This window comes from Protomyctophum bolini (genome assembly GCF_963924005.1).
Source record: "Protomyctophum bolini genome assembly, chromosome: 12".
Taxonomy (NCBI): Eukaryota; Metazoa; Chordata; class Actinopteri; order Myctophiformes; family Myctophidae; genus Protomyctophum; species Protomyctophum bolini.
The window spans coordinates 18,184,055-18,211,978 of NC_137873.1; the positions used below are offsets into that span (position 1 = coordinate 18,184,055).

Consider the following 27,924-nt stretch of genomic DNA (forward strand, 5'->3'; position numbering starts at 1 on the left):
CCCATTGGAGAGACCAAAAATGCAATCAGTTTCCCCCAGAGATTCTACGGGTCCTGAAGGCTGCACCACACAACTGACACCTGGCCTTACTGAAATCTGTTCTCCCAGGAGTGCACTTTCTATTTTAAAACTCTTAGCAGAGGATGGTTTCGATCCATCGACCTCTGGGTTATGGGCCCAGCACGCTTCCGCTGCGCCACTCTGCTATCAATCACCCCAGATGGGACTCGAACCCATAATCCCTGGCTTAGGAGGCCAGTGCCTTATCCATTGGGACACCGGGGCTTCAACAGTCAGTATTAAGGGAGCTAATAAACCCAGCAATAAACAAACATTGGAGACACCAAAAATGTAATCAGCTTCCCCCAGAGATTCTACGGGTCCTGAAGGCTGCACCACACAACTGACACCTGGCCTGGCCGAAATCTGTTCTCCTAGGAGTGCACTTTCTATTTCAAAAGTCTTAGCAGAGGATGGTTTCGATCCATCGACCTCTGGGTTATGGGCCCAGCACGCTTCCGCTGCGCCACTCTGCTATCAGTCACCCCAGATGGGACTCGAACCCATAATCCCTGGCTTAGGAGGCCAGTGCCTTATCCATTAGGCCACCGGGGCTGCAACAGGAGCTATACCACAGCCTGTGTTGTACTGTTCAATTGTTCATTCCTACAATGAGATTGTTCTGTCATTATGTGGACAAACCACAGTGTCAGTTAGAGAAAGAAAGAGACAGTGGTGGAATGTAACTAAGTAAAGTCTTTATTAAGGCTGTATAGGGTCATAGGGAGTAAGTATTAAGGGAGAAATGCACCATGTTACGGTAACTCTAAGCGCTCGTCCAACAATGATTTCAATTCGGCCCATCGGAGGCACCACAGATGCACTCAGTTTTCCCCAGAGTTTATTTGTGTTCTGATGGCTGCACCGCATGACTGACACATCACAGGGACCCAGCCTGGCCTGGCAGAGAAATGTTCTCTGGGAGTGTACTTTTGTAGGTTAAAACTGTGTTAGCAGAGGACGGTTTCGATCCATCGAACTCTGGGTTATGGGCCCATCACACTTCCGCTGCGCCACTCTGCTATCAGTCACCCCAGATGGGACTCGAACCCATAATCCCTGCCTTAGGAGGCCAGTGCCTTATCCATTAGGCCATCGGGGCTGTGACAGCCAGTATTAAGGGAGCTAAATAAACTCAGCAACAAACAAACATTGGAGACACCAAAAATGTAATCAGCTTCCCCCAGAGATTCTACGGGTCCTGAAGGCTGCACCACACAACTGACACCTGGCCTGGCCGAAATCTGTTCTCCTAGGAGTGCACTTTCTATTTCAAAACTCTTAGCAGAGGATGGTTTCGATCCATCGACCTCTGGGTTATGGGCCCAGCACGCTTCCGCTGCGCCACTCTGCTGTCAATCACCCCAGATGGGACTCGAACCCACAATCCCTGGCTTAGGAGGCCAGTGCCTTATCCATTGGGTCAGTATTAACAGTCAGTATTAAGGGAGCTAAATAAACCCAGCAACAAACAAACATTGGAGACACCAAAAATGCAATCAGCTTCCACGGGTCCTGAAGGCTACACCACCGAAATCTGTTCTCCTAGGAGTGCACTTTCTATTTCAAAACTCTTAGCAGAGGATGGTTTCGATCCATCGAACTAGGGTTATGGGCCAAGCACGCTTCCGCTGCTGTCAATCACCCCAGATGGGACTCGAACCTACAATCCCTGGCTTAGGAGGCCAGTGACTTATCCATTAGGGCACCGGGGCTGCAACAGTACTATTAGAGCAAAATAAACTCAGCAACAAACAGACCATGTTCAGGCTGCCTCACACTGTCGAAACACATGTTTTGTCTCTGTTCTGGGTGGAGAGGGGGGAAGAACAGCTCGCAATTCATTTTCAATCAGAGTCACGTGATTATGACGAAACAGCCTTACTTGATTGTTCTGTTCTGCCCCCCCCATCGAACAGAGTTGTTGAAGTCTTGAAGAAAATACATTCTAATGATAGTTGTTAAATACTGAATAAGGGATAGTTAATAATCTGTATGTTTTTAACTATTCATGGTGCTAAAAATGATCATTGATGTCACTAAAATGCTGCTACAGATTTTCACAGTTGTTTAATTTCAGTTGAAAGATGTGGAGACATCCCAATAATTGTAAATGGCGATTCGACACCGGAGGGAATGTCACGGCTACACGTCACATACAAGTGTGTTCCCTTGTATAAGCTTGTGGGGCTATAGAAAAAGTGGTCTGCCTTGCTAATGGCTCTTGGTCACAAACCCCCACTTGCATACGTAAGTCATTGTAATTTATATTCTGAACCAAGGAAGTGACCTGAAACACAAGCTTGACAATATTATCAATTTTACATCTGCAGAGAATTTCTGTTGGGAGGATCAAGCTCAAACCATATATTTGATGAAAGGAGACACTAAGTGGCTTACATGTGGAGTGGACCGTTTTCATATGGTTAGGTGTGGTGACAATGACTTCAACAAATCACACAATGTGAGTATATCTGAGAATTAACCAAAAACTAAAATATCACTCTTAAATCTCTCTTAATCCTACAGTACAATCCAGATCTTATTGTACTGAATACAATTATTATTTTAACCAGTCTGTATGGTAGAGTACGTTAAATATAACTAGCACATCTGCAGTGATTGGAGGTCGTCTCCCTACTATTTAGAGCCTGGACTTGTTGACTGTGTCAATAGTTATTTGAAGCACACAGAACAACACATGATGCTAGATGTGCCACCATCAGCCCAGACATAATCAACACTTATGAAGACCATGGATAGCACGGAGAACTACTGTACCACCTGAATAAACAATTTTTATCTTAAATACGTTTATTTTTGGCACTTGGTCAAGATTACAGAAGATCTCCTTTATATGGAGAGAAAGGATGTCTAGTTGAAGTGAAAATAAAATAAAATATACAGCTAAATAAAAATAAAAATGTATATAACAACATAACGTATTTGAATGTTTTTATATAAATTGTGGCAAAGACAATAATGCTTGTTTTCCTGTCATGTCTATCTTTAACTGTTTTGGATTCACAATGGAAAATATTTAGACCATTAATGACCTTGACCCCCAAAACTGATCTTCAGTCTATTATGTTTTGACAAGTTGTGACCTTACCCAAATTAAACAAAACAATAGGTTGCGCAATCCAGTTTGTTGCAGATGGACACAAAATAACAGTTTAGTTTAAAAGAATAAAAGTCTGCACAACATCATTGCATACTCCTCACTCATTGTTTAGTTTACTTAAAACACAGACACGAGGCCACAGTTGGCCTTCACCTGCAATGCGACGGGGACCACTTTTCACCTTTCCTGGAAGTGTTAAAAGACAGACCCACTAAGGGCTATGTCCAGAGAGAGCTGCCAGCGCCTGCCATTCAACTTTTGGAGAGGAGTGCTGCTCTTTTCTCTCCTCCTGGCTGTCTCGCTCATTTACGACCTGATGTTGAATTATTACCACAACCATGAGAGGTCTATATGTTATGTTTACGTTAGAGCTAAGCTATTTGTGCTAATAACGCTGACCGAGATGACTAGACATTCGAGCACAGCAACAATTGGTCGGTTTGAGCGTTGAACTGTGGACACAGCCCCCTAACCGGACAAAAGCAATACTGCTCGTCTGCTCCCCAGGGGGTCCATAAACAAATACTTGAACCCTGGCATCCAAATCCATTTACATAGACTTGTCTTTACTTGAATGTCTTTATTTTTCATTTTTAAAGATACAAGATTACATCACTTTCATTGCTTTCAAAACAGTTCCAAGAGATTACTGAATCTGTAGGGTCCCAGTCCTCTACAGGTGGCCTATGTAACTTGATGAACATGGCTGAATACCGGTACCTGTTTAACCAGTAACTTTGTACGGATTGGTGATGATTAAATTCACCTGGCTGAAGCTCGAGTAATGTTGTGCAAAGCAGCCAGGTAGAGGGCTTTTGTTCCACACCCCTGCAAACCATTTAGATAAATATCTTCAGATAAAACAGAAATGTTAAATAGTTTTACTGTGTGTAGTAGGTTATTGATTTTATATCATTACAATTGAATGAAACTGTACAAAATACATGAAATTCATGAAGGTATAAAATCACCCTTTGTCATATGAAAACAATGCATAAGGTCAGGTACAAAACCAACAACCTTTTTGATTCACACAGCACTGGACAGTACACAATTCTACATTACATTTTAAGGCCTCAAACATAAGATTCATCCGTTATTACTATTTTTAATAAATTAAATATTTATACAATCACCACTTATAAAAAGCTAAAACCAATTACTATTTTTAATAAATTAAATATTTATACAATCCCCACTTATAAAAAGCTAAAGCCAATGTCAAATGTCAAACAGATTTATTTTCTCTCCATTATTATTACATTATAATTACATTAGGCTACATTGCAATAACTTGAGTGATTTCCTTGAGTTTATGTATTGATCGTATTCACTCATTTCAACTCTTACATACTGGAGGGGTGGAATGTCTGGTCTCATCAATACATCTTCATGAGAGCTGCTATGAAATGATTGACCTTCTTTCAATACAGTTTTTTCATGCAGTTCCTTAGACATCGAAAAGTGCTGCTGAATTCTTGCATATTTTCTTTTTAACCCTCAAATGGTCTGGGAAAAAAATCAATTTAATATATCGTCTATGTTGGGTGGAAACCTCATATCGTATGTCCAAAACAGTTTCTTTTCAGGATATTCAAAAATAACAAAAGTAGCAGATCGACAAGCTTAACATGCGTTGTTAAAATATGAAGATATAAGAGGTTTCTGCTTGCCAGCAACGATATATAAACATGTATTTGCATTAATTGTGATATGTTAATTTTAGCCTTTAATAGCCTACAAAAACATGTACACAAAAAACAAAGCCTAAAGTTTAAGAGGTTCTTGTTTCAATCCCTCAGACCAGCAGGAGTGGGGAAGTGAATGGTCACTGGCTGCTCACCCCTCCCTCAACACCGCTGAAGCGCCCTTGAGCAAGGCACTGCAGGACGTTTCTGAAAAAGAGCACTCATGCTCGGCATACCTACCATGGGTAAATAAAACATATTTCTAGGCGTAAAATAAAAATGTTGTTCACGTTACCGACACATGCAACGTGTTTCAATTCCACTTGGTTTGACTAAGGACGTCAGTGAGTGGGTTCAGGGTTGGAGATGTTCTGCACAGAGGAGCCGGGTTCCAGGCCCAGTAATGCCCCCAGGTAGGATGGTTCCCTGGGGTCCAGCATCTGGTCGGGTCTGACTGGGTGGACGATGTTGGTGGGCTGGGGAGTCAGGGTGTACTTCTCCAGGAAGGCCAGGTCTGTTGCAGCCTGGTAGCTGCTAGGTGTTGCTGTCTGCTGCTGCTGTCCTTGGGCCTGCATGGTCAGCACACTGGGTGGTTTTGGAGGAGAGCCATGGTTACTATAGTCATCTATACTAGTAGTATAGTATAGAAAAAACTAGAATTCACAAAACATTTTAGTTAACTGAAAATGATAACTAACTGCAACTGTATCGTTTACAAAACTAGCAAAAACTACTCAAATCTGAGAGACAATGTACTTAGTTTTAGCCTTTCACATAAAACCCATAGGTGGAAATGAAATATATATTTTTTGGTTTTGCCAGTTATAAGCCCTGTTGTGAAAAGTCTACAAGCTCACACAATGCATCGCATTGTAACATGTTGCTTGCAGATCTGTTATCTTCTTGAGCTTTTAAAAAATCTTAGCCCTGTCCACCCCATTATATATATATTATTATATATAATAAAAAACAATAAATACTACTGTAACTATACTAAAACGGAGCCTTTTCACAAAAATAAAAACTAAACTTCCAAACCCACTTAAAATAAAACAACAAAACAAATTACAACTTAACTGAAATTATACATGAAAAGTCAGAACCAAACCAAATAAATTATAACAACAAATAAATGCACTAGCTATAATAATAATAACCTCGAGGAGGAGGACAGAGGGACCCTGTGGCTCAGGTCACCCTGCCCGGCTGAGACTCCTGCCATCTGCACAGGCACCAGGGTCACAGGCACGCAGATGCTCGCCGCGGTGGCCGCGCTGGGGACGACCGGCTTGGCTTCTGCCCGGTATGCCTTTGACGTTTCCTTATAAGGCAGAGACACCATTTTGTCCTCGTCGAGCCCCCCAAGAGGCTGCTGCTGCTCAGTGAACTTGGCACTGTGCACGTGGTCCATGTGGTACTTCAGCTTGTCTTTCCTTTAAAACATAAAAATGTAAGCCAAAAGGCCATTTTATTCTAGTTATTTAGTTGTCGGGCATAAAGCTTTACCTTTTTTTTTTACTTTTGCTATTTTTTTTAACTTTAGGCTCAATGTTTGTATTTGTATTTTATCTCATACTCACTGTATTTGTTGCACATTTCTGTTATTATCGTGTCCCGTGTTTTGTTGTTTTTAAGGTGTTTTGGTCTCGTCTCGGCCAGTTCACACATGCAAGGTCTCGAACGTGAATGTGAGTCTCTTGGTTAAATCAAGGTTACATACAGATACATACCTTTTAAAGGTGGCACTGCAGTGGGGACAGTTGAAGGGGCGCGCGTCCGAGTGAATGACCATGTGTTTGGTCAGGGTCTTCTTGATGCGGAACGTCTGCTGGCACTCTGTACATTTGTAGGGTTTCTCTCCTTTTAAAGGAACCACACAGAATAAACAAATAAATGCTAATTTGTGTTCCAATATCATTTATAATCAAAAAGGAAATTATTAGTTATTAGTCTACAATCTACAAACTCTAATCTAATCTAATCTAAAAGCTAACATTGTAGATCTTGTGACTTCTGTGTGACACTCTTGTATGACGATGTATCACATTAATTTAAAAATAAGTTGAAATATGGAGATACAAGGCTTCTAAACGGCAGCAACACTAATACACTATACCTCTACATAAATCAATCGAACTATTTTAATGGTGTATATTAGTTTTACCAGAGTGGGTTCTGAAGTGCATTTCCAAACTGGACTTTCCTTTGAATTCTTTCTTGCAAACCTCACACTGATGCACGGCCGTTTTATACCTGCAGACACAGTTAACATTTGCTCAAATTCAGGATATACAGTACATGTAATGCCTTTAAATACCAGATCAGATTGTTAGTGCATAGTAGCAAATAAGCAGGTGGAAAAAGTACTCGCAACGCATTGTAAGCTTAGACGACTGTACACGACTGTAACTCTGAGTGTACGAATGGAAACAAAATGACCCTTACGGGTCCTTGAAATTAAGAGAACCACAGAGAAAAGGGATGTTTATTTAATAAATGGTAGATAAAGCCTTGGCTTATATGAAAACATACTTCTGCCACACTTTCTCCCCCAAGTGAACACTTTTGTAGTGCACAGTCAGATGATCGTGGCGCCTGAAGCACTTTCCACACTCTTCACACTGGTGCGCTTTCTCCCCTGCACGTAAAAACATCAAATGAAACATGACCCGTTTCACTCAGTGTAATCATGCAACAGCGAAGTGGTTTCTCCTCAGTGTAATTATGCAACAACAAGGCTGTTACCAGAGTGTATTTTCTGGTGTTTCGTCAGGTGATCATGGCGAATGAAGGTTTTTCCACACTCGTCACACTCGTAGCGTTTGTCATCGTGGTGGACTCGTAGATGGAGCCTGTCAGAACGAAAGAGAAAACGTGTTTACAGTATGATTAAAGGACTGATATTCATGATGACACCATATTAGGCAGACAGACAGACCCATTTACGATATCTCATACACCATGCAAATCATGGGCTGTTCAGGCCCAGGCAAGACCCTAAATCTCCTTTGGTTGTTGGTACCTTCTTTTTACTCCCTCCCTGTACATAAAATGGTAAATGGTGCATTTATATAGCGCTTTTATCCAAAGTGCTTTACATAGATTGGCGGAGGAAACCATGCAAGGCAACCTGCACATCAGGAGCAATTATAGGTGTTCAGAGTTTTGCTCAAGAACACTTCGAGACCAACTCTGGGGGAGCCCGGGTTCGAACTGCCGGCCGCTCTACCGCTCCACCGGCCACTCTACCCCTGAGTCACTGCCGCCCCGATTACTACCGTTTACTTCCTCTAATTATATATATTATTTGTAATTATTTTATTTTTGAAGCTTAGACATATTTGTCTCTACTCATATCTGTATGTCTGCCCTGTGTTATATACTGCCAAGCTGCTAATGACTACTGAATTCAGGGAATCCACAATTTTCAACCCACCTATAGGAGCTGCCATGGCGAAAGCTCTGTCCACAAATACTGCACAGATGTGGCTTCTCACCACTGTGTATCCGCAAGTGCTCCCTCAGTGTTGTCCTATGGAAATGGGAATTGGAAATTATATTTATTATGCATCTGCCCTTTCACTGCAACTCATGCTTAGTTTCCAACTTAAACTGCCATTCACTTAGACCTTGGTAGGAGTCGGACAAAAACCTAAACATAAAATCTGGTGCCCAAGTAAAGGAAGAACTTGAATAAATTAGTGCAAAAAACAACAAATGCATCTGCTTCCATACAGGCATACTGCACGAATCGATACAATTAAACGTTTACCTTACAATCCATTTTTAATCAAGAAGAGAGGAAATGTGTCTATGAAAGAGCACAGATAGCAGGAGCTTCAGACACAAAGGTTGTTCGACTGGCTAGTGTTTCAGTAGGAACAGTTACTAAACGTGATCTATGGAAAGTCAGTAAATCAGTAAATAGACATTGTGGTTGAAAGTGTACATTCAACGACTGATGCTCATGGATTAGTGTGATATGTAAGAAGGAAAAATAAGTTCCTCTGAAGAATATCAATGCAGGACATGATCAGACTATGTCAGCAAGAACAGTCCGTGGACAACTATTAATGGGGGATATTATAGTAGGTTTGCAGTGCATAACCCCCTCAATACAAAGACAGTTAAGTGTTGCAAAAACCAAAGGCAGTGGTCTAACAGTGATGTGGGGAAAAGGTTATATGAAAGAAAAAAGGTTTTAGTAGAGTTCCAGAAACGTATAATCTATTCCACTGAAGCTGTTGATGATGACGATGACAATGATCTTGGCGAGTGATTAGATAAAAAAAATATGTACTAAACAGCCGTGTTGGAAATCAGTGTGGTGAATGAGGTCTCAGGTTAACCCAGTGACCATGTCTGTTTGGTGTTTTAATGGCTGGTTTTATACTCTGTGGTTTGATTATGGTTACAAAACGTTGTGAATAGAATGGCGAATCGGACTATAATAATATAAAAATCAGTCACATCGGTATGTTTTGAAATTTTGATAAAATAAAAGGCATTGACGCGGACAGCTACGCATTCTCACTGTGAACAACTGTCGTCTCTACGGCGACAGTTGACACGGTCTGAAGTTAACAGGGTCTGAAGACAAACTGGAACACCGGTCAGTGTTAGGTAACTTTCAGTGACGTTACTTTCTAAAGTAACGTCGTTAGGTTACTGGATTACTGCCTATAAAAATAATCCCATTACGTTCCAAGATTACCTTCTGACAAAAGTAATTTGTTACCTTCTGAGAAAAGTAATTTATTCGATTATTTTTGCGTTACTGACAATAAAAACCCACCCTCAAGAGGAAAAAAAAATTTAAAAAAAGAAAAAAACCTGCAGCCTACCCAGTGTTTGCATTGACGTTGATCTCCTCCTTTCCCCAATAAATCCAAAAATAGTGTGAATACCTCCACGGCCTTACTAAAGGATAAACTATCCGTCTTCTCCCAATCTTTGTCAAACTTTGTCGTCAGCAAATGTGTTGACAACGGAATGTAAACAAAGCCGTGTGCGTCTGCTGTGTCACACCAAAAGTGGTGACTTATTGAATCCTGTACATTAGAATCATTACAACCCCACCTCGGGTATGGGCAATGATGACGCGGAGGAGGGAACACGCCCCCAGCGCCCACAGCGCCCCCAGCGGGAATCGAACCCAGGACCTTCTAGCTGTGAGGCGACAGCACTACTGACTGTGCCCCCTGGATAATGGGTCACTGATGTCCGTGTAAAACTGCGACACGGTGGTGCGTGCTCGAAGGCAGCCTGTCACTTCTCCATGACAGAGGAAACAGCGCAAAATGTGTTTTTCCTTTGTGGGTTGTGGTAACAGAAAAATAACATGGAAATATAGGTCTTAACAGATTACTCTATTTGCAAACTAACTCATTAGGTTACTAACGCCGCTATTTTTAACGCTGTTACACCCAACACTGGGACCGGTTATATGAAGATAGGTTGAAAATGGATGAAGAGCTCTTTTAAGTGTTTAAATTAAGCAATATGGTGTGCTTATGCTGAGATTGTGGGACAAGTGATTCCCATCCCACGCTTACCTTTCCCTTACAGATTTCCCACAGATGAAGCAGGTCCATTTTCTTTTGCCTCCATGTGTGCACTCTATATGCCTCTTTCTGTTGCCCGTGTCATTGAACTGCCGGCCACAGATCTCACAGGGGAACGGACCTGGAAATGAGCCCACAGATCCAGGGTCAAAGTACTCAAGCAAACATCCAATACCAACAATGTAAACAGAGGGGGGGGGGGGGGGGGCATCGCATTTATCAACTTTTCGCTGAGCGCCTCACAAGGCTATTGGATTTATTTGTGCTTCGTCTTTGCACAATGCACGTACATTGTGTAAGTAAGAGCTGATCTACAGGCTGACAACGTGTCCCATCTGTGGTCTTGTACATCGCATGAAGCATAATGTATAGCTTATCTGCACGATACACCATCGCCGCATCATCATGGCATGGTATAATATATTCCAGGAAAAGTACTGTAGGCTACCAGAGAATAAATTGGGTGTTTAATACTAGATTGATTGCAGCTGCTCATCAATGCAATTAAACTGCAAAGCCGTTATGTTTCATGACGTTTTGGTTGCAACTTGGAATAGACAAGTTATAACCTATAAAAGTTTAAGGGGATAGGATGGACATTATAGCGATAATACCGTATTCTTTGGACCATGCGTGTCTGTGTGTGTGTGTGTGTGTGTGTGTGTGTGTGTGTGTGTGTGTGTGTGTGTGTGTGTGTGTGTGTGTGTGTGTGTGTGATCACTGAACAGCGGGCTGACGGCATTGCGTCCTCTCTCTACTCCACTGTCTTTCTGTAAGTCCCCCGATGCACTGTAGCCTGCAGTAGCATGAATTAGCAATCCAGATACATAATAGGCAATAGCGTCGCAGTCCCGCCCCCTTTCATGACGACGCCAGGCCCAAGAAATGATTCCCAATGCATTTTTCCCATAGACATTTCAAAAAGTATTAATTTAAAGAGGGTTACGCCGCGGACAAAGCCAACTGGAGTTGTGACAACCTGCCATTTTTTTCTTCTTTCTAATTATTTGTTCGGCCCAATTTTTTTTGTTTGTTGTCATGATTTGTCACGACAAGAGTTGGCTTTGTACGAGGCTTAAAAGGTCTTAAAAAATCGTTTTGAAATGTCTATGAGGAAAATGAACAGGGAATAATTTCCTAGGCCCTGGTAGGGGGTGGGACTGCGACACTCTATAGGCTAGCCTATATCAAACATGTTTGAAAATGATCAGTGTGGCCTGGGCCGTGGCACAGCCCAGTAGGGCAGTGTGCCGCGGGTTCGACCTCCGACCCCGACGGCCATTACTGCATGTCACCCCCCCCCCCCATCTCTATCAGAGTGACTCACCTAAATGGTACTTCTCTTGGTGCTTCAGCCTGGCAAACCTGGACTTGAAGTATTCGTCACAGAAAGTACATTTGAAGGGCCGGTCTTGGCTGTGCAGAATCATGTGTTCCTCCAAATGAGGCCTGCGTGTGAAGGTCTTAAGACATATCTGGGAAGAGAAGATGAACAGAACAGGGAGAGGGAATTAACCAATTAAGCCCCACAGTATATAGTGCAGTTTTTCGTCGTACGGCAAATACCGAAAATAGTCAATCCACAAGCTCATGAAGTGGCGCATTGTGACATGTTGTAAGGTTGTAGATCAGATAATTTGACTATTTATTATTATATTTTATAATATAATATATATTGTTTTATGTTGATTAAAAACAGGGAGGCCAAGATTAAGCAGCAAATGACTAAAAGTCAAATCAAAGCCTCATGCTGCTGACAAAGAGCATTTTCAATAGCAATAAAACATGAATGTGTGGAACCAACTCCATTGTACACAGTCTCGATTCAAAGCAGTCTTACAGCACACTTCCAGCCTTCACTCTTCTTCTTCCTCATGGTAAGAAACTCCTGGATGTGATCTGGATGGAACCTGGCAAAAATAAATAAATGACAATGCCGTTTTGAGAGGTAATGGGCAACGTTAAACAGGGCTGTTGTGTAGCAATGATTCTCTCAACCTTTTTTATTTCAAGGACACCCAGTTTGACTTGGGTCAGCCTACAAACCCCCAGGACATTGATACCATTTATAGCATTGTATACATACCTTTGTATGTATACCTGTCAAACTACTCAATGTTAAAGACGTGCACACACTGCACAGGCACAACACCAGAGGGAGCGCCACAAATCACATTCAACCCAAATTCAGCTCAAACAAGGGGTTAAATTTGTTCTGCTGCTATGCCACAGAAATGTGGATTGCCCTACTACCAACAGTCATAAAAAGTGTGACTCCTGACTCCTGACCCGAAAGGGTCCTGACTATCAATCATTTAGCTGGACACAAATAGAGAACCAGTGTTGTACAGTAAAGGCTCATACATAGTCTGGATTTACGGTGGTTAGGTGACCACCGAAATACAACATGACGTCACGAGCCGCGGTGAAGAGAAGACCACCGTCACTGCTCCAGCCCTTCTCTCTGTTTTTACTCACCACCGCTCAATGTTATTTCAGCTCCGGTGGTCACCTCACCACCGGAGCGGTGGTCACCTCATCACTGAAAATCCAGACTATGAATAGGCCTTAACAGGGACTGCGAGAGGACATCGAGAGATGCCTGACCTGCGGACATGCTTGGCCAGGGTTTTCTTGCTGGCGTGGAGTTTGTTGCAGAAGGGACACTTGTGCTCCTTCTTTTGGAAGGGGACGTCGCTGGCATGCTTCTTCTTGTGCACCGTCAGGTTGGACTTGGTGGAGTAGCGCTGGAGACACACGTCACACTGGAAGGGCTTCTCGCCTGTGTGCACCCGGGTGTGACTTTCATACTTCCCTGTTCTCACACACACAGACACACACACACACACACACATATATATACGTCATTAGCTGACACCTTTCAACCTACCGGTATTCCATTGATTGTGTATGATGCAAATATGTATTTATATTCTAAGCAATTATTCTATCAACTACAATTTCATCGCAAGTGCAGTTTTGGACGGACACACACACACACAGGCCAAAGAAAACTTCCCTGATAAAAGGAAGGGACACTCCAGAGACATGCAGGACAAGGTTAGATGTGCTTCATTGTTTTATTGCACAACACGTTTCGCCATGTAGGCTTCGTGCAAAAGATCTACAAGCTCAAAATGCATCACACTGCGACATGTTTTGAGTTTGTAGATCAGCTATTTTTTACTATATGCATTGTGGCCCTCTGGAGTGAGTGTGAAATATACAGGAATGTGGCCCTCTCCATCATCAAAGTTGACCACCCCTGCCCTATCCAATGTTTTGTTTTGTACTTGTGTTCTATATAATAGCACAGTAAAGATGATAATAATCTAATATGATGTGTGTAGTTCTTTATAGATCTAGCCTCTTAATTCTTATCTCAAAGTGCACCAGATTGAAGCATTTTCATTGCAAATTTAAAAAAAGAAATTGAGCCCAGGGGGGGGGGGGGGGTAGCCGCCCCGGACCCCTCTGGTAGGGCAGCACTAGCATTCCCTCAGTATTTTCTGAAGCCTGGCTACGGCCCTGGTGGGGGGTCACCGAAAATAATCTTGCATAGTGCCACCTGAGTCCTAGAACTGCCACTGCCTGTTTGATTTAAAAACGCAATATGAAATAAAAATGTGCCCCCTCAAAAATCTCAACCGACCCCTCAGTCATTTCATCCGGCAGCCGGCTCTGACTCAAGGGAACCCTTGTGTTTATCCCAAATGAAGTTATGGGAGTGCCTTGGATCTCTTTTTGCATTCTTGAAGTTATGGGAGTCCTTGAAATTAAAAGGTTTGAGATTTTGAGAACCGATGCACCACCGGCTTCATCTTCTCTGTGAAGAGTAACCCACAGTGGGCCTACATATTAGGGGAGGGGATCAAAAAAAATAGTAATCAAGATAAGCAAGACATGAACACAGTTGAGCTGCATTTTAGCACTCTCTGGTGGACACGTTTGCAGACATAGGTACAACTGTAGTTATACATAGGTATAATTACATATACATACCGGTACCTATATGCACACATGCAGTGTTTATACAGTGTGTAGCTAAACTAATTAAGCATCAAAATAATCAAGCTAATCAATATTGTTTTGTTTTGTTATGTGTTTGTTTTGTTTTGTATTTCTTTGGTTGTGTTTTGTCCATGTCAATGTTTTATATATATAAAAGAAAATTAATAAAGTACAAATCATTTAAAAAAAATCAAGCTAATAATCAATAAACAATCAATAGATTCCTATAGAACTGAATAAAAAAGAAAGTGGGGTTTAGATATTTTTTTTCTTTCTTAGTGTTAAATAGTTCTATATGCTGAATGCTATATGTGGGCGTCTCTCTTCTGTTTCGATAAAATTGTTTTCCCGACCTGAAATGTATTTTGTGTTTACTAAAGAGGTGGATGGAGATGGGGAGACAGCTGTGAAGTGCTAACCCACCTGCACGGTCAAAGGTCTTGTCACATTTGGGGCACTTCAGAGTCGTCTTCTTGCTGGACGTTTGGATGATGAGTGGAGCTAGACCTTCTGGGTACCCTGCAGCCTGGCTGGAGCTCCCTGCAGCCAGACCTTCTGTGTACCCTGCAGGCCGGCTGGAGCTCCCTGCAGCCAGACCTTCTAGGTACCCTGCAGCCTGGCTGGAGCTCCCTGCAGCCAGACCTTCTGGGTACCCTGCAGCCTGGCTGGAGCTCCCTGCAGCCAGACCTTCTGGGTACCCTGCAGCCTGGCTGGAGCTCCCTGCAGCCGGACCACTGGCCTCTGCCTTACGCTCATCCTGCTCTGCCACTGCCAGGGTGCTTTTATGTTGGCCTGTCACAATTATAACATAATCACATGATCACAATTATTTGACATAATCACAATTATTCTGCTTAATCGTTTCAATTCATCTGTAGCTTAACTTCTTCTGTAAAATAACAAAAATTGCAGATCTGGAACCTCGCAACACATTGCGATGCAGCGAGATGTGGGCTTATAGATAGACAGATTTTTGCTTATTTGAATGTACATACTGTATATATATATATTTTTTTTTTTTTAATTGTCTGTTTGGGTGATAGTACATTATTTAATTTGATTATATTACAGGGCATTGACAGTAATTTCCTTGTACAGTATATTTAAGGCTATTTCAATGACAATTAATCGCCAACTAAGACTTCCTGATCATGCCAGCCCTACTTTTCTGTTGACCGGCCGTCTCTTCCTCATTCACATCCCGCTCTGCCTCCTCTTCCTCCTCCTCCTCCTCCTCTCCATCGTCTCTCAGGGTCGGGATGGCCGTCTCCGTCACGTCTAGTTTGGGCTTCCGCTTTTGGACAACCGCTGCTCCTCCTACTTCCTCCTCCTCTCTGGGTGACGGGGTGCTTGGCTTCTCTGCGTCGTCACTGTGGACGGGGTAGTCTGTGTCGTCCCTTTTGTACTTGGCGGGTGCTCTCCTCTGGCGTGCCGACCTCCTCTGCGTCGTGGCCACCCGCCGACTCGTCCCCTCATTCCTCCTCCCCTCTGGCGGCTGTGCGCCACCGTGACTCTTGGCCACATGGCTTTGGACTGACCTTTTGGAGGAGAACCAGCGGCTGCACAGGGAGCACTGAATACCCGACGACGACGGACTTCGGCCCTCTGTGGCTGCTGCTTCTGTGGTTACAGGTGGTGGTTCTGGCGTGGCGGTGGTGATGGTGCTGGTGTTTGGGGTCATCTCCACTTCAGGAGCCCCACTTGCCTCAGTTTGCTCCTGAGTTTTCAGAGTCACCGGGCGCCAGGCGCCCCCGTCTCCGGCCAGTAACTTCAGCACATCCATCATGTCCAGGAAGCGAGCCGCCTCCGCCAGCGCCGGGATTTCCGCTGGGGCGACAACACACTCCGAGGTGTACAGTAAGCCCAGCAGGTGCTGGAACACAGACTCGTCCACATGGTCTAGGGTCACTTGCTCTGCGGAGGGGTTCTTGGACAGTTCGGCGTGGAAGTAGCTACTCCCGTGTGCCAGCACCACCTTGTGGGCACCGTAGAGTCTCCCACCGACAGACACAGACACATCACAGAACCTCTGCCGGATCCTGTCCTCGTGCAGGAACTTGAGAAGCTTGTGGCCGTGCTGTGACATAGTCAGGCGCCGGTTGTGATTTGTGGATTCGTCGTGGACGATCTCAGATTTGGGGTTATCGGACGAAGGCCCCGCTGTGTCATTTTTCGAGGTGGTTTCTCTGCTGGCACTGGCCTTGCTCCTCCGTTTTGGAGATTGGTTGGGTTTTCTCTTCATTGCTGCGTCTGGTGTCCTGTCATCAACTAGTCCTGATAAACAAAAGAGTAAAATAGCTGACTACAAAATAGTGACATGTTTCTCAAATATATACTTTTTTTGTTATTTTTTAAAGAAAAGAAAGAAAAGTTTGTTATTAAAACTTTAAATCTCTAATAATAGTAGCCTAATCGTTGCTGTACTCCCTGTCCCTCCAGGTCTTAAATAATTTTGGGGTGGGAAACTCAATCAGGGGAACCCATTCCTCAAGGTCAATTTTTTTAGTGTTCCAATTCCAATTTTGTCTGACATTATTTTTGTTTCATCACTTCCATTCACTCTCCTGATTGGATAAAGTTCATAAACATTTATTTTGTTTACTAAAGAGCTGCCCTAGTAAAAAAAAACATTCTTATAGCGTTTTCATATCCAATAGGATTCAATCCAAGGATAATTTGACATAGCCTATGGGTGGAGAGATGGGAAGACCACCGAAGATCACTGAGCAAATAATGAACAATGATTATATGGGAATATTATGAGCTATTTTAAAACAAAATATATAATTTATAGCACCTTTCTGCACAATGGATGCACAATAGCGGGATAACGCGCTGTAGCTCGAGTAGCGAGTACACGTGACACTGGATCCACAGCAAAGACATTGAATGATGCATGCAGTGCAATAAAGCTTATAAGTTCTAGGGATGTTTTTTCACATTTAAAAAGTTCCTTTTTCCCCAGCCCAATTGTGCCTAAAGGCTGAATAGATTACTGGTTATCATTAAAAACTAGCTAGACAGAGAGCTATTTGTAAATGTTGTTTATCCACAACAAAAATGTTCAACAAAATACACATACACTTTATATGGTTACACTCTTGCAACACGCCGTGCTGACTCCCAAATCGCCCGTGAATGTTGCATTTATTCGCTCTCCACCTCAAGGACCCCTATGTGAAGAAGAGCTGGGGCGGACGGGCCCCCCTCAGAGGAGAATGTTGACACACGACTAGAACTGCGACCCAACAAATCAACATGGATGGAACCTCGTTGTTTTCACTTGTAGGCTACCTATTCACGACAGGTTGCTTGCGTAACCCGGGCAATCCGCTATTATTAACCGATACATAGTTATTTCCTGAATATGTGTGTGTAGAACGCTCAACGCTCCTCGTTAACATTCTACGAGACATGTCGGAGACCAAAACAAGGCGTTTGCTCATTGACTGTTTCTGCTTTTATCTCCGAAAGCGTCTATGTAAAAGGAGCAACAACCCACCCACCTAATAAATTAATTAAATATATATAATGTTTCCTATAATAATCCTACTGCCTTCTGTGAAAATATACCTAGATAAGGGCAGACTAATACCCCATGATTAAAAATGAAGAATGTGCTGAAACGTATCGTAAATGGCACCTACTAGGTGAAACGCACGATGGGTAATGTAGTCTTCTATACTGTTTGACAGCCCTAGGGCTCTGTATTGCAGCTCTACAATTTATCTTCTCCCCTTTTTTGTGAACACTGAACAGCAATAGGGACTAGTCTTTACTCTTTATACTAGCTATTATGGTTAGATTATTATTTAAATGATTGGATTATAGCCTTCATTTATGATCACATTTTAGAAAATGTAGATACTTTAATTTGTGTACTCCCTTTCTCACTCATGTTATTTTATCTATGCGTATGCCATAGTCTCTAGTCTGCTATGCATTTCACAGGCTGGTTAAATTAACACTAGCCATGGCCATTCACTGTCAATGGCATTTGACTTTTTGTGGCAACATAAGTCATGAGGAAGTATATTCATTTTTTTATTGGATGTTAGATGATAAGAGCACCCCTAGCCCCTCACTTGATTTTCTGTGTTTACACAAACCCTCAAAGCTGGACATAGGAGGGGCTCATTTATGCTATATAAATGTAAAAAATCACACTTGTGTGAAGTGAGGGGCGCAATTATCATCATACATCACATTCCGTGCTCAGCCAATCAAATCATTTACGTGCGTACAAACACACAAAGCTGGGCATAGGAGGGGCTAGCGCTCCTCAAAAATGGTGTCAGGTGAGACACCATGACTAGGCTATTACTGTCCATTAAGTTATTACATTGAGGACTGTCCAGGAAAGATGGCTCAAAGTAACCCTCTGAACCCCTCCCTATGACACCACTCAATTAGTAACACACTGTAAGTGCATTAGCTTAATCCTCTCTATCTGCCTCGCACCGATCACACACAGTAAAACCCTGAGTGTTAACTGAACTCCACAGAGTGCACAAATGTACATTGTAGGCCTATACTCTCTTCGGAGTTACAGGTCTGTCTGATCCCAATCCTCTCTGAGTAAAATGAGCACTAAATATTTTACTGTGGAGCATTAGACAGACAGACAGACATGCATGGCGGAACAGAACTGAACATGGATTTGACATGTATTTACATAGCTCTCTTCTATACCACAGTGTGAGCAGAAATGGAGCCATAATCATACGTCTATTCATTGGGAGGACTTGTCGAGGACAATGGTGAAATTAAACCTGTACATTTGGATTTCATGGTTGCTTTTTGCAGGTAATTTTGCCCCTCTTGTAATTCTAGTTGGCTACAGAAAACAGTATTGCGTGGCGAATATAGCTTTAAGTTTGTAGAGCTGCTATTTCTTTTCCAAATTGGAATTTGCTTTATTAATGAGATGGCCAACATACAGTAGGTCACCACATTAGTCATGGTTAAAATATGAAGTTTGAAATGACACAAATCAAATATTGATGTTTACAGGAACTCTCTCTGATGAGGAAATCAAAGGATGTGAACAGCAGCCGTGCCAAAACGGTGGCATATGTGAGAGCCAAAATGGAGGTTTCAGGTGCCTTTGCTCGGAGCGGAGCCAAGATGGCCGTCTGTATGGCGGGCAGACCTGCACAGTTGCACTCACGGGCTGCGATGGCAACTTGTGCGTAAACGGCGGGATGTGCTCTCCGCTGCTCGTCAATGATCAGCACACTCGCATGTGCGTTTGCCTTGCCGGCTTCACTGGCCCACAGTGCCAGACCCCCACGGCCTTCTCCTTTGAGACCAGAGGCTCCGTGTACGTAGAGACCCCCCTTGCAGACACACAGGCCCCTCTCAACATCACGTTCAGCTTCAGGACGGGGCGGCCCGTCGGCACTCTGCTGCAGCGCAGAGTGGGCGCCGACGACCCGCACCTACTCGCCGTCGAACTCAAAGACGGCCATCTGCGCCTCACCAGCCTGACAGGTCAAGGGTCACGCAGGGCACTGGTGCAGGAGCTCCCCGGGGACGTGTCGAACAACAAGTGGCACACGGTGGAAGCGTTGTTGGGTGGTGCCGTCAGCCGGATCAGGCTGCTCTGCACCGATGGCGACTGCGACATGCACGCCATCACAGAGACACGACAACTCCTCCCAGGCCCTGCCCTTGCCGCCATGCCAGGTTCCCCCCTCCGCCAAAGCCTCCTCATAGGAGCAGCAGGGCTGGCACAGGGGTCGGGCACATCGGTGGATGGACAAGGCGCTTTCCTGGGCTGCCTCAGGGATGTGCTGGTCGATTCACACCTGGTGGTGCCTGTGTCAGAAGAGTCACACGCCCAGGTGAACGTCACCTTGGGATGCAGTGACAAGGAAAAGTGCAACGACAGCCCGTGTCAGAACCGGGGACGTTGCGTGAGTCAGGGATGGAGGAGCTACACTTGCGAGTGCCAGAGACCATATGAGGGCCCCAACTGTACAGAGGGTAAGAACACACACAGAGACCATGAGGGCCCCAACTGTAAAGAGGGTAAGAACACACACAGAGACCATATGAGGGCCCCAACTGTACAGAGGGTAAGAACACACACAGAGACCATATGAGGGCCCCAACTGTACAGAGGGTAAGAACACACACAGAGACCATGAGGGCCCCAACTGTAAAGAGGGTAAGAACACACACAGAGACCATATGAGGGCCCCAACTGTACAGAGGGTAAGAACACACACAGAGACCATATGAGGGCCCCAACTGTACAGAAGGTAAGAACACACAATGTGAGCAGTATAAAAAGTGTGTTTGTATCTGTTTGTCTTTCTGTCTGTGTGGGGGGGGGTAGGGGGTGAACACATACTGTGTGGAACAGCAATTATCAACTGTTAAATGGACAGGACCCCATGTACAGTATGATTATCCATTAGCCAATTTAACTCATATGGTCCTTTTGATTTCATTTGTACTTAGAGTTAGAGACCTGTAAGGTTCTGGAACCCCCACAAGGATAATGAGAACCATATCCGCAGAGAATACAAATTAAGCCAAATAATGCGCTTGAGAACCACTGCCCATAGCAGAATTAATAAAGTTGTTTGAAGTTGAAGTCAATCAGAAGGGTAGCCTCAGTACCCAGGCTCTTATTTTCGTTCACAATCGGCTCAAATACCAGTGTTGTGTTGCCAGATGATCAGAGAACTCCTACCGATACGTCTGGTGACAGAAATGCAAGGTAGTTGCTAGGACAGCACAGCAGCGAGAATGGCTGCTAACAAGCATTGGATAGGTTCTGTAATACGGTTTGTTTAATTTGAAGTAACTCTCCTATTTGTTTCCATCCAGTTATAGCAATAAAGTCTGAGAGACTGTCACCAGTTGAGACTGCGTTTACACAGATAGACTTAAAGGGACACTTCACCCCTTTTGCAACCAGATCTTATTTTAATGATGTTTGGGAGACAAGAAACAATTTCCTGGGGTTTTAATATGGGTAATATGTGTTTTTAGATATTTTAGTATTTCAAAGTGTCCGTGATGTCATGGACACTGGTCTCACTTCCTTCCTGGTCTATAATTACCATACACTCACCCAACCTTGTTCATGACATCATGGACACTTTGAAATACTAAAATGTCTAAAAACACATATTACCCACATAAAAACCCCAGGAAGTGTTTCTTGTCTCACAAACATCATTGAAATAAGATCTGGTGAGTGAGTGAATCTACCTAAGGGGGTAACACTCTATATACAGTACTTCAAAAGGAGCTTAACGACAATCAAAATAGAACAGCTGACGTTCCAGCCACACCTGGGACAAGGCTTAAAGAAGCGTGGGATTCAGTAATGACACGTGTAAGCGATTCCCATGCCACATAAAAGGTCACCCCCAATAACTGTGATTGGCATGCTCGTGTAGCACGGATCGAGGGGACTTGTTTTGGTTCACGCGATAACCTGTTCCGTCCATCACAGCTTGTCAACTCGGTGCGCTCAATGGTGACGGCGCATTACTAGCAGCTTTAACCTGCATGGGCACACCTCATGAGCCTCAAGGCCTCGTATTCAAGTGAATCAATAACCTCTTAAACCCTATACTTGAGTCACCCAGGGCTCTATACTAGGCACCTTCTGTTTTAGCTCTACTATATCTTTGCCGAAAATAGCTCACAATGTATTTTTGTTGAATGTTTTCCCCAGAATGGAAACAATATAGGGTTCATTTAAAAAGTCATGCATTTGGTGTAAAACCTTGCACATGCGCAGTATGCTCAGTGAACCAAAATAAGCACTCATTAAACCACTTGTTTTTGGGGCATAGCCGTAGCTATCTTGGGAGATCCTTCTATGGTTATGGCTGAGTCATAGTGACATGAGCATGATGACGTGGTCTACCGGCCTGCTGGCCGGCCCTCCAATTGGACAATTTTAATAATATAGGATTATGATGTTTGAGGAGAGCTAGCCCCTCTTTCCAGGTTTGTGTGAACACAAACATTGGCTTGCTGATCACCCCATAGCGATGATTTGATAATTGATTGGCTGAGGAAAGTACATATTGGAGCTAAAAGTGAGGGCAGAAAAGTGAAGACGGAAAAGTGAGGATGCAAATTGTGATTGGCCCAGAATGAGATGATGTAATGATGATAAGAGCGCCCCTCATTTCACACGGGTGTGATTTGTTAAAATTGTTGTTTATTGTACCGCTGGACTGGTTTGCAAGATTAGCCACGGACACACAAACATACCGACTCTAGAAGATTCACCTTCTAGGAAGCCACACCGTAATAATAATATTTACATGTTGCTTGTGTCTCTCTGTGCCCATTGCAGAGTACATCACTGCCAGGTTTGGAAATGAAAACCTGGAAAGCTATGGGGTCTTTTCATTGGACGACCATCCTGGAAGCGCTGTAACCGTATCCATGTTCATCCGCACCAGACAGTCCAGTGGCGTGCTTCTCGTCCTGGCCAACAGCACCAGCCAGTACCTCCGCCTGTGGCTAGAGCAGGGCAGGGTCAAAGTTCAGGTCAACACCTTTGAAAGCCTTCACGGCCAAAGTGTGATCAGCGACGGCCATTTCCACCTGCTGACAGTCAAGCTCCAAGGTGACACCACCTCTCTGTTCCAGTCAGCCCAGAGCCAGGGCTCGTTCCTCATCAGGCATGTCCAGGCCCATCCTGGGGACTTGGTTTACGTCGGGGGCCTGCCAGAGCCCAGGGCCTCTGCCACGTTCGGCGGGTACTTCAAGGGCTGTGTCCAAGACCTGAGGATTAACAGCAAACGACTGCAGTTGTACCCCATAGCGACCTCAGTGGCCACCTACCGTCTGGAGCAGAGAGTGAACGTTGCCCAAGGATGCAGCAGCGACAACGCCTGCACCGTGAGTATTCACGTCCTTACAGACTGGGTGCTTTTGTGTGTGTGTGTGGAATGAATTATGTAAACTTGAATCCTTCCAGGATACAACATGAGTTCTGGTATTCTTTTCTACAGTCTGTACCTTCCAGAACCGTGCACAATAATAATAAATTCAAACTCTCTTTTTTCTTCCTTAGATCAATCCCTGCCTGAACGGGGGTGTGTGTTATTCCATGTGGGATGACTTCAGCTGCAGCTGCCCCCCCAACACCGCAGGGCAGCGCTGTGAGGAGGTGAAGTGGTGTGAGTTGTCTCCATGTCCCTCCTCTTCCGTCTGCCACCTGCTCTCCCAGGGCTTTGAGTGTGAGTGAGTTCGGGGTCAAAGAAGGGCTGTTGCAGCCAGCGTTGGACATCGACTTTGATTTGTTGATTCTTAGTATATGATGTAGTTATTGTAGTATACTCTAAATTCCTATTTATCGGTATCACAATGAAAACTGAAAATGTCTTTATGTTAATGTTATATTATCATTAAAATCGAATAGATTAGAACTAAAATGGGTTTGTTTTTCCCCATCTCAAAGTCCTGCAAAACTATGTCCATCTATCTATACTTGCACCAGGCTATTTCTATTCTTCACTCAGTGGACTGTCTGCACTGAGAGTCCCTGAAGCGCATTCATTCATTAAGACGATGGACAATTACAGTGTGGTTAATTACAGCAGGGACACAGAGCCATTGCTGGGAGCCTGGGACCCTTCACCGGATTCTTCCATGTCCTGTTAATCCCCGTTCAGATTAAATCTACCGCCACATGCCTCTGGAAGTTCATAATAATGAGACATAACAGGCATGACAGGATTTAATTCAGTGGCACGCTACGAGCTTGTAGGTCTGCTATTTTTGAAAAATTCAAGAACCACTGACATGGAAACATAGCTTTTTCAGAAAACTGTCAGGATTTAGAAGACATTTTTAGAATCTGATCTCAAGTCAGAATGGGTTAAGTGGTTAACCCACTCCCTTTCTTCCACCGTTCACCTCCAGGTTTGTCTAACGTGACCCTCAGAGGCGACCGTGGCATCTTCTCCTACCAAGGCAACGGAAAGATCACGCGCAGCCTCAGCAGAGTCTTCCTCAGCCTCCGCACCCGCCAGTCCGACGCCACCCTCCTGCACGCAGAGACGGGCTCCAGCTTCGTCTCCATCTCCCTCCGGGACTCGCGTCTGCTGATGGAGCTGCAGGCCGGCGTCGATGGCTCCCCCAGGTTGACGGTGCAATCCCAGGGTCCGCTCAGCGACGGAGAGTGGCACGCCGTTGAGCTCAGCATGGATAACGAGACCCTCCAGAGCTCCAGATGGATTCTGGCTGTAGATGGAGGTGGGCTTGTCACAATTTTTACACAATTATTTTGCGCAATCATCAGCTTTTGTTCTATTCATCTCATCTGTATAATGTTGATAAATAGTCAGAATAACCGATGATTACAACGCGTCGCATCATTCTGAGCTGGATCAACTATTTTTTTAAACTTTTTGAAAGTATCAAATTATTAACTGCCTGACCTGTTTTGGACATTTGATTACATCACATATTTATTATGATTATTGATCATTGGTAATTTTTGTTTACAAAGCCTAAAAGGCTATGTTCAAAAACACAATTCAATCTTAAATCACAGTTATCTGTACGACAATTAATCCTGAACTAAAATGTCAAATGTCAGGGGAGAGCTGCATGTCAGACACGATTGCTGGGAACCTGGATTTCCTCCGAAAGGGAGTAGACATCCATGTAGGGGGACTGGGGCCGGACGCCGGCGGCGGTACCAGCCTGGCTGGGTGTCTGGGTCCCGTGGAGATCGGAGGTCTTCACCTGCCTTTCTACGGGGACACCGAGCTCAAGCTGCCGAGACCCCAGGAGGAGCAGTTCGTGAGAACGACGACAACAACCACCGTTGGCCCTCAGTATGGCTGCTACGGGGGTCGGGTGTGCGAACCCAACCCGTGCCGGAACCAAGGAGTGTGCGAGGAGCTGTTTGACCTGTACCGGTGCGCGTGTCCTTCCGGGTGGGCGGGCCCGCTGTGCCAGGATCCGTCAGACACCTGTGCCACCGGCCCGTGCGTCCATGGCACGTGTGCCGACGTCCTGCTCCCCGGGGGAGGATACCAGTGTACGTGTGACACGGGGTACAGCGGTGCCCGCTGTGAGGTGGAGGTCGACACGTGCGAGGAGAACAACTGCAGCCGCGGCGCCACGTGCCTCAGAGGCCTCCGCGACTACTCCTGCCTGTGTCCTCACAACACCACAGGCATATATTGCGAGTAAGCTAAACGTCTTTCTTTCTAAAAAAAATAAAAACATGTTGCTGTCGCTGTCGGGCAGAAAAAGTAAGTAAGCATCAAAAGTAGCACATCCACTAATCTGAGTTCTCAGAGGTTTTCACCAGCTCTCGCATGCAAACGGGAGAGGCGAGTTCCACAAGCTCGAAAAGCGACAGTTTTGGACATTTCCACCCAACAGAGACAATATCAATAAGTGGTGGATAGAAAGTAACTACGTACTAACTTTAAACTAACTTTACTGAAGTGCAATTTTTGTTACCGGACTTTTACTTACAGAGGAACATACAGTAACATAACGTTTTTCTACATTGTGGTATTGCTTTAACTTATGTACAACATATCCGAGTACTTCTTCCACCACTGTCAAGTTTGTCAACATTTACAAACAATAACAAACATGCTTGTGGTGTAATCTATGTGAATCATTCACGAAACCTTTCTTCCACAGAGAGAACATTCAGGAAATCCCATGGTACATCGAGTCGATCCCGTAAGTAGGCAGCCCTACAGAATTTATCAAAACAATTTGAATGCTCCATAAATCAGATTGGGCGGTGCCAGACATGAGCATCTTCTGTTCTATTGTGTGTCTCGTAGGTTTCCTACACTGCCTGTATCTGTGTGCCGGGGGAAGAGATGGAACTACAGCTGTTTCAATGGAGGGAACTGCTCCGACATGGACGACATGTGTGAATGTCTGCCAGGGTTCATCGGACAATGGTAGGATATGCAGTACATTCACTAGTAAGAGACCACGCCTCTACTTAAGTTTAACGATTTATTGAAACGTAATGAGGTGAATGTGGAACGGGATGAGGAACCCATGTAATGGTAGGGCGAGACTCATAGTGCGGGCATAATCTCAGGAGCTGACGGCCGTGGTCAGTCGTCTCTGCTCCGTCGATAGATGGGTGGGCCCGTGTTGTATTTTAATAATCGATTAATAATTCATGCTTCATACATTTTGGGCATGTCATATAGGCAGAACTTTCCAATACGTTTCAAAAACTGTCCTAGTGAAAATAGTAGATCTACAAGCTTGGCTATTTTCACAACACCAGTGTGCGACAAAGTTACTTGCTTATGTGGTTAATCTTTTATGTAAAACAAAAACTCACTCATCATTTGATTCATCAAAAAAGTAATACCGGTAGATATAATACTTACTAGGAAAATAATTGACAGTCGTAATTACCTGTCCCATTCCCTTTTTGATTCCCTCGTTGCCAGGTGTGAAAGACACGTGGATAGATGTGTGTCCAGTCCCTGTCTGTATGGAGGCTACTGCTTTAACCAGGTCAACAGCTTCAAGTGCGTCTGTGATGTAAACCACTCGGGCCAGCAATGCCAGATCGACATCAGTGACTTCTACTTGTACGTGTTCTTGGGCGTGGGCCAGAACCTCTTCCAGCTCCTCTCCTATCTCCTCCTACGCTTGGACGATGGCCCCGAAGTCGAATGGGGATGGGCATATTATGATGATTAGGCCATGATCTAAGACTGTTATTTCAATGACTCTAGAAATGAGTAGGGCCTATGCATTTGGCCACGACAATATTTTGTGTCAGCGACCCCTTTACAAGATTTGTGTTCAAATGTTTCAAACATATTCCTTTTTTTCCCTCAAGATGTTTTGAAAATAACAGATCTAAAGGCTCACAACACTAGAACTCATTTTGCTGGGGACCCCCTGATAACCTTTCCCGGACTCCAGGTTCATGGTTATAAAGGGGGGTGGGGCAATTCCAAGATCAAACCAACAGAACTAGGGGGAAATGTAATAAGTAAGATTGTATGCACTAAAAGCAGGGCTGTACTGTACAGGTACCGGTATGTTAATAGTTATAGTAACTGATGTGTTCTGACAAGGTCAGCAATGAAATAGAAGTGAAAAATGTTGTATGTTGTTAGCAGATGTACCTAGATGCATAACATGTTGCACAATTTGATGGGACTTCCAACATATTTTATAGGTATGAATATTTCTGGTTTTCATACTAAAAACCATACAATTGTATAGTAGTTACGGTGCCTTACATTGCTGTTTTGTTAACACAGTTTTGTTAATACATCCTATATTCATTCACATGGGGCAAAAAACTGGCCTGTTAATGTAAATTAAAATAACTACAGCTGGAGAACTGTATTCATGAACAAAACAATTGTGTATTTTTTCAAAGTCAAAATCATAGAAAATAATTTGTATGTATTTTTGTATTGTATATCTGTATGACAGACATGCAATAAATGCATAAAATAAATGCAAACAG

At 43.9% G+C, this 27,924-nt stretch overlaps 2 protein-coding genes across 2 annotated transcripts; one reads left to right on the forward strand and one right to left on the reverse strand.

The window, feature by feature from the left end:
- Positions 1–3,771: 3,771 nt before the first annotated feature.
- Positions 3,772–17,850, reverse strand: zbtb41 (zinc finger and BTB domain containing 41). Its single transcript, XM_080777780.1, has 14 exons — positions 17,530–17,850; positions 15,612–16,721; positions 14,871–15,239; positions 13,044–13,251; positions 12,277–12,346; positions 11,764–11,911; positions 10,428–10,557; positions 8,309–8,404; positions 7,618–7,724; positions 7,405–7,510; positions 7,037–7,125; positions 6,603–6,732; positions 6,030–6,305; positions 3,772–5,457 (listed from the first exon to the last, which is right to left on the reverse strand). Exons 2-14 carry the CDS (start codon positions 16,687–16,689, stop codon positions 5,214–5,216), a joined length of 3,051 nt encoding a protein of 1,016 aa, XP_080633906.1. The 5' UTR covers positions 16,690–16,721; positions 17,530–17,850; the 3' UTR covers positions 3,772–5,213.
- A 1,600-nt stretch (positions 17,851–19,450) lies between these two features.
- On the forward strand, positions 19,451–27,140 carry LOC308326126 (protein crumbs homolog 1-like; the record flags this gene model as incomplete). Its single annotated transcript, XM_080778933.1, has 8 exons — positions 19,451–20,435; positions 22,780–23,330; positions 23,506–23,671; positions 24,357–24,689; positions 25,036–25,633; positions 26,103–26,144; positions 26,252–26,374; positions 26,885–27,140. The coding sequence occupies 8 exons, from the start codon at positions 19,451–19,453 to the stop codon at positions 27,138–27,140; spliced, it is 3,054 nt and encodes a 1,017-aa protein (XP_080635059.1).
- Positions 27,141–27,924: the final 784 nt, after the last annotated feature.

Bases quoted from the DNA above. Each gene is read 5' to 3' on its own strand.
- zbtb41 (XM_080777780.1), bottom strand. From the start codon at position 16,689: ATGAAGAGAAAACCCAACCAATCTCCAAAACGGAGGAGCAAGGCCAGT. The intron at 13,252-14,870 runs GTGGGTTAGCAC...GTGTGAGAACAG, and splicing joins CAAGACCTTTGACCGTGCAG to GGAAGTATGAAAGTCACACC. The intron at 7,511-7,617 runs GTAACAGCCTTG...TTTTACGTGCAG, and splicing joins ACACCAGAAAATACACTCTG to GGGAGAAAGCGCACCAGTGT.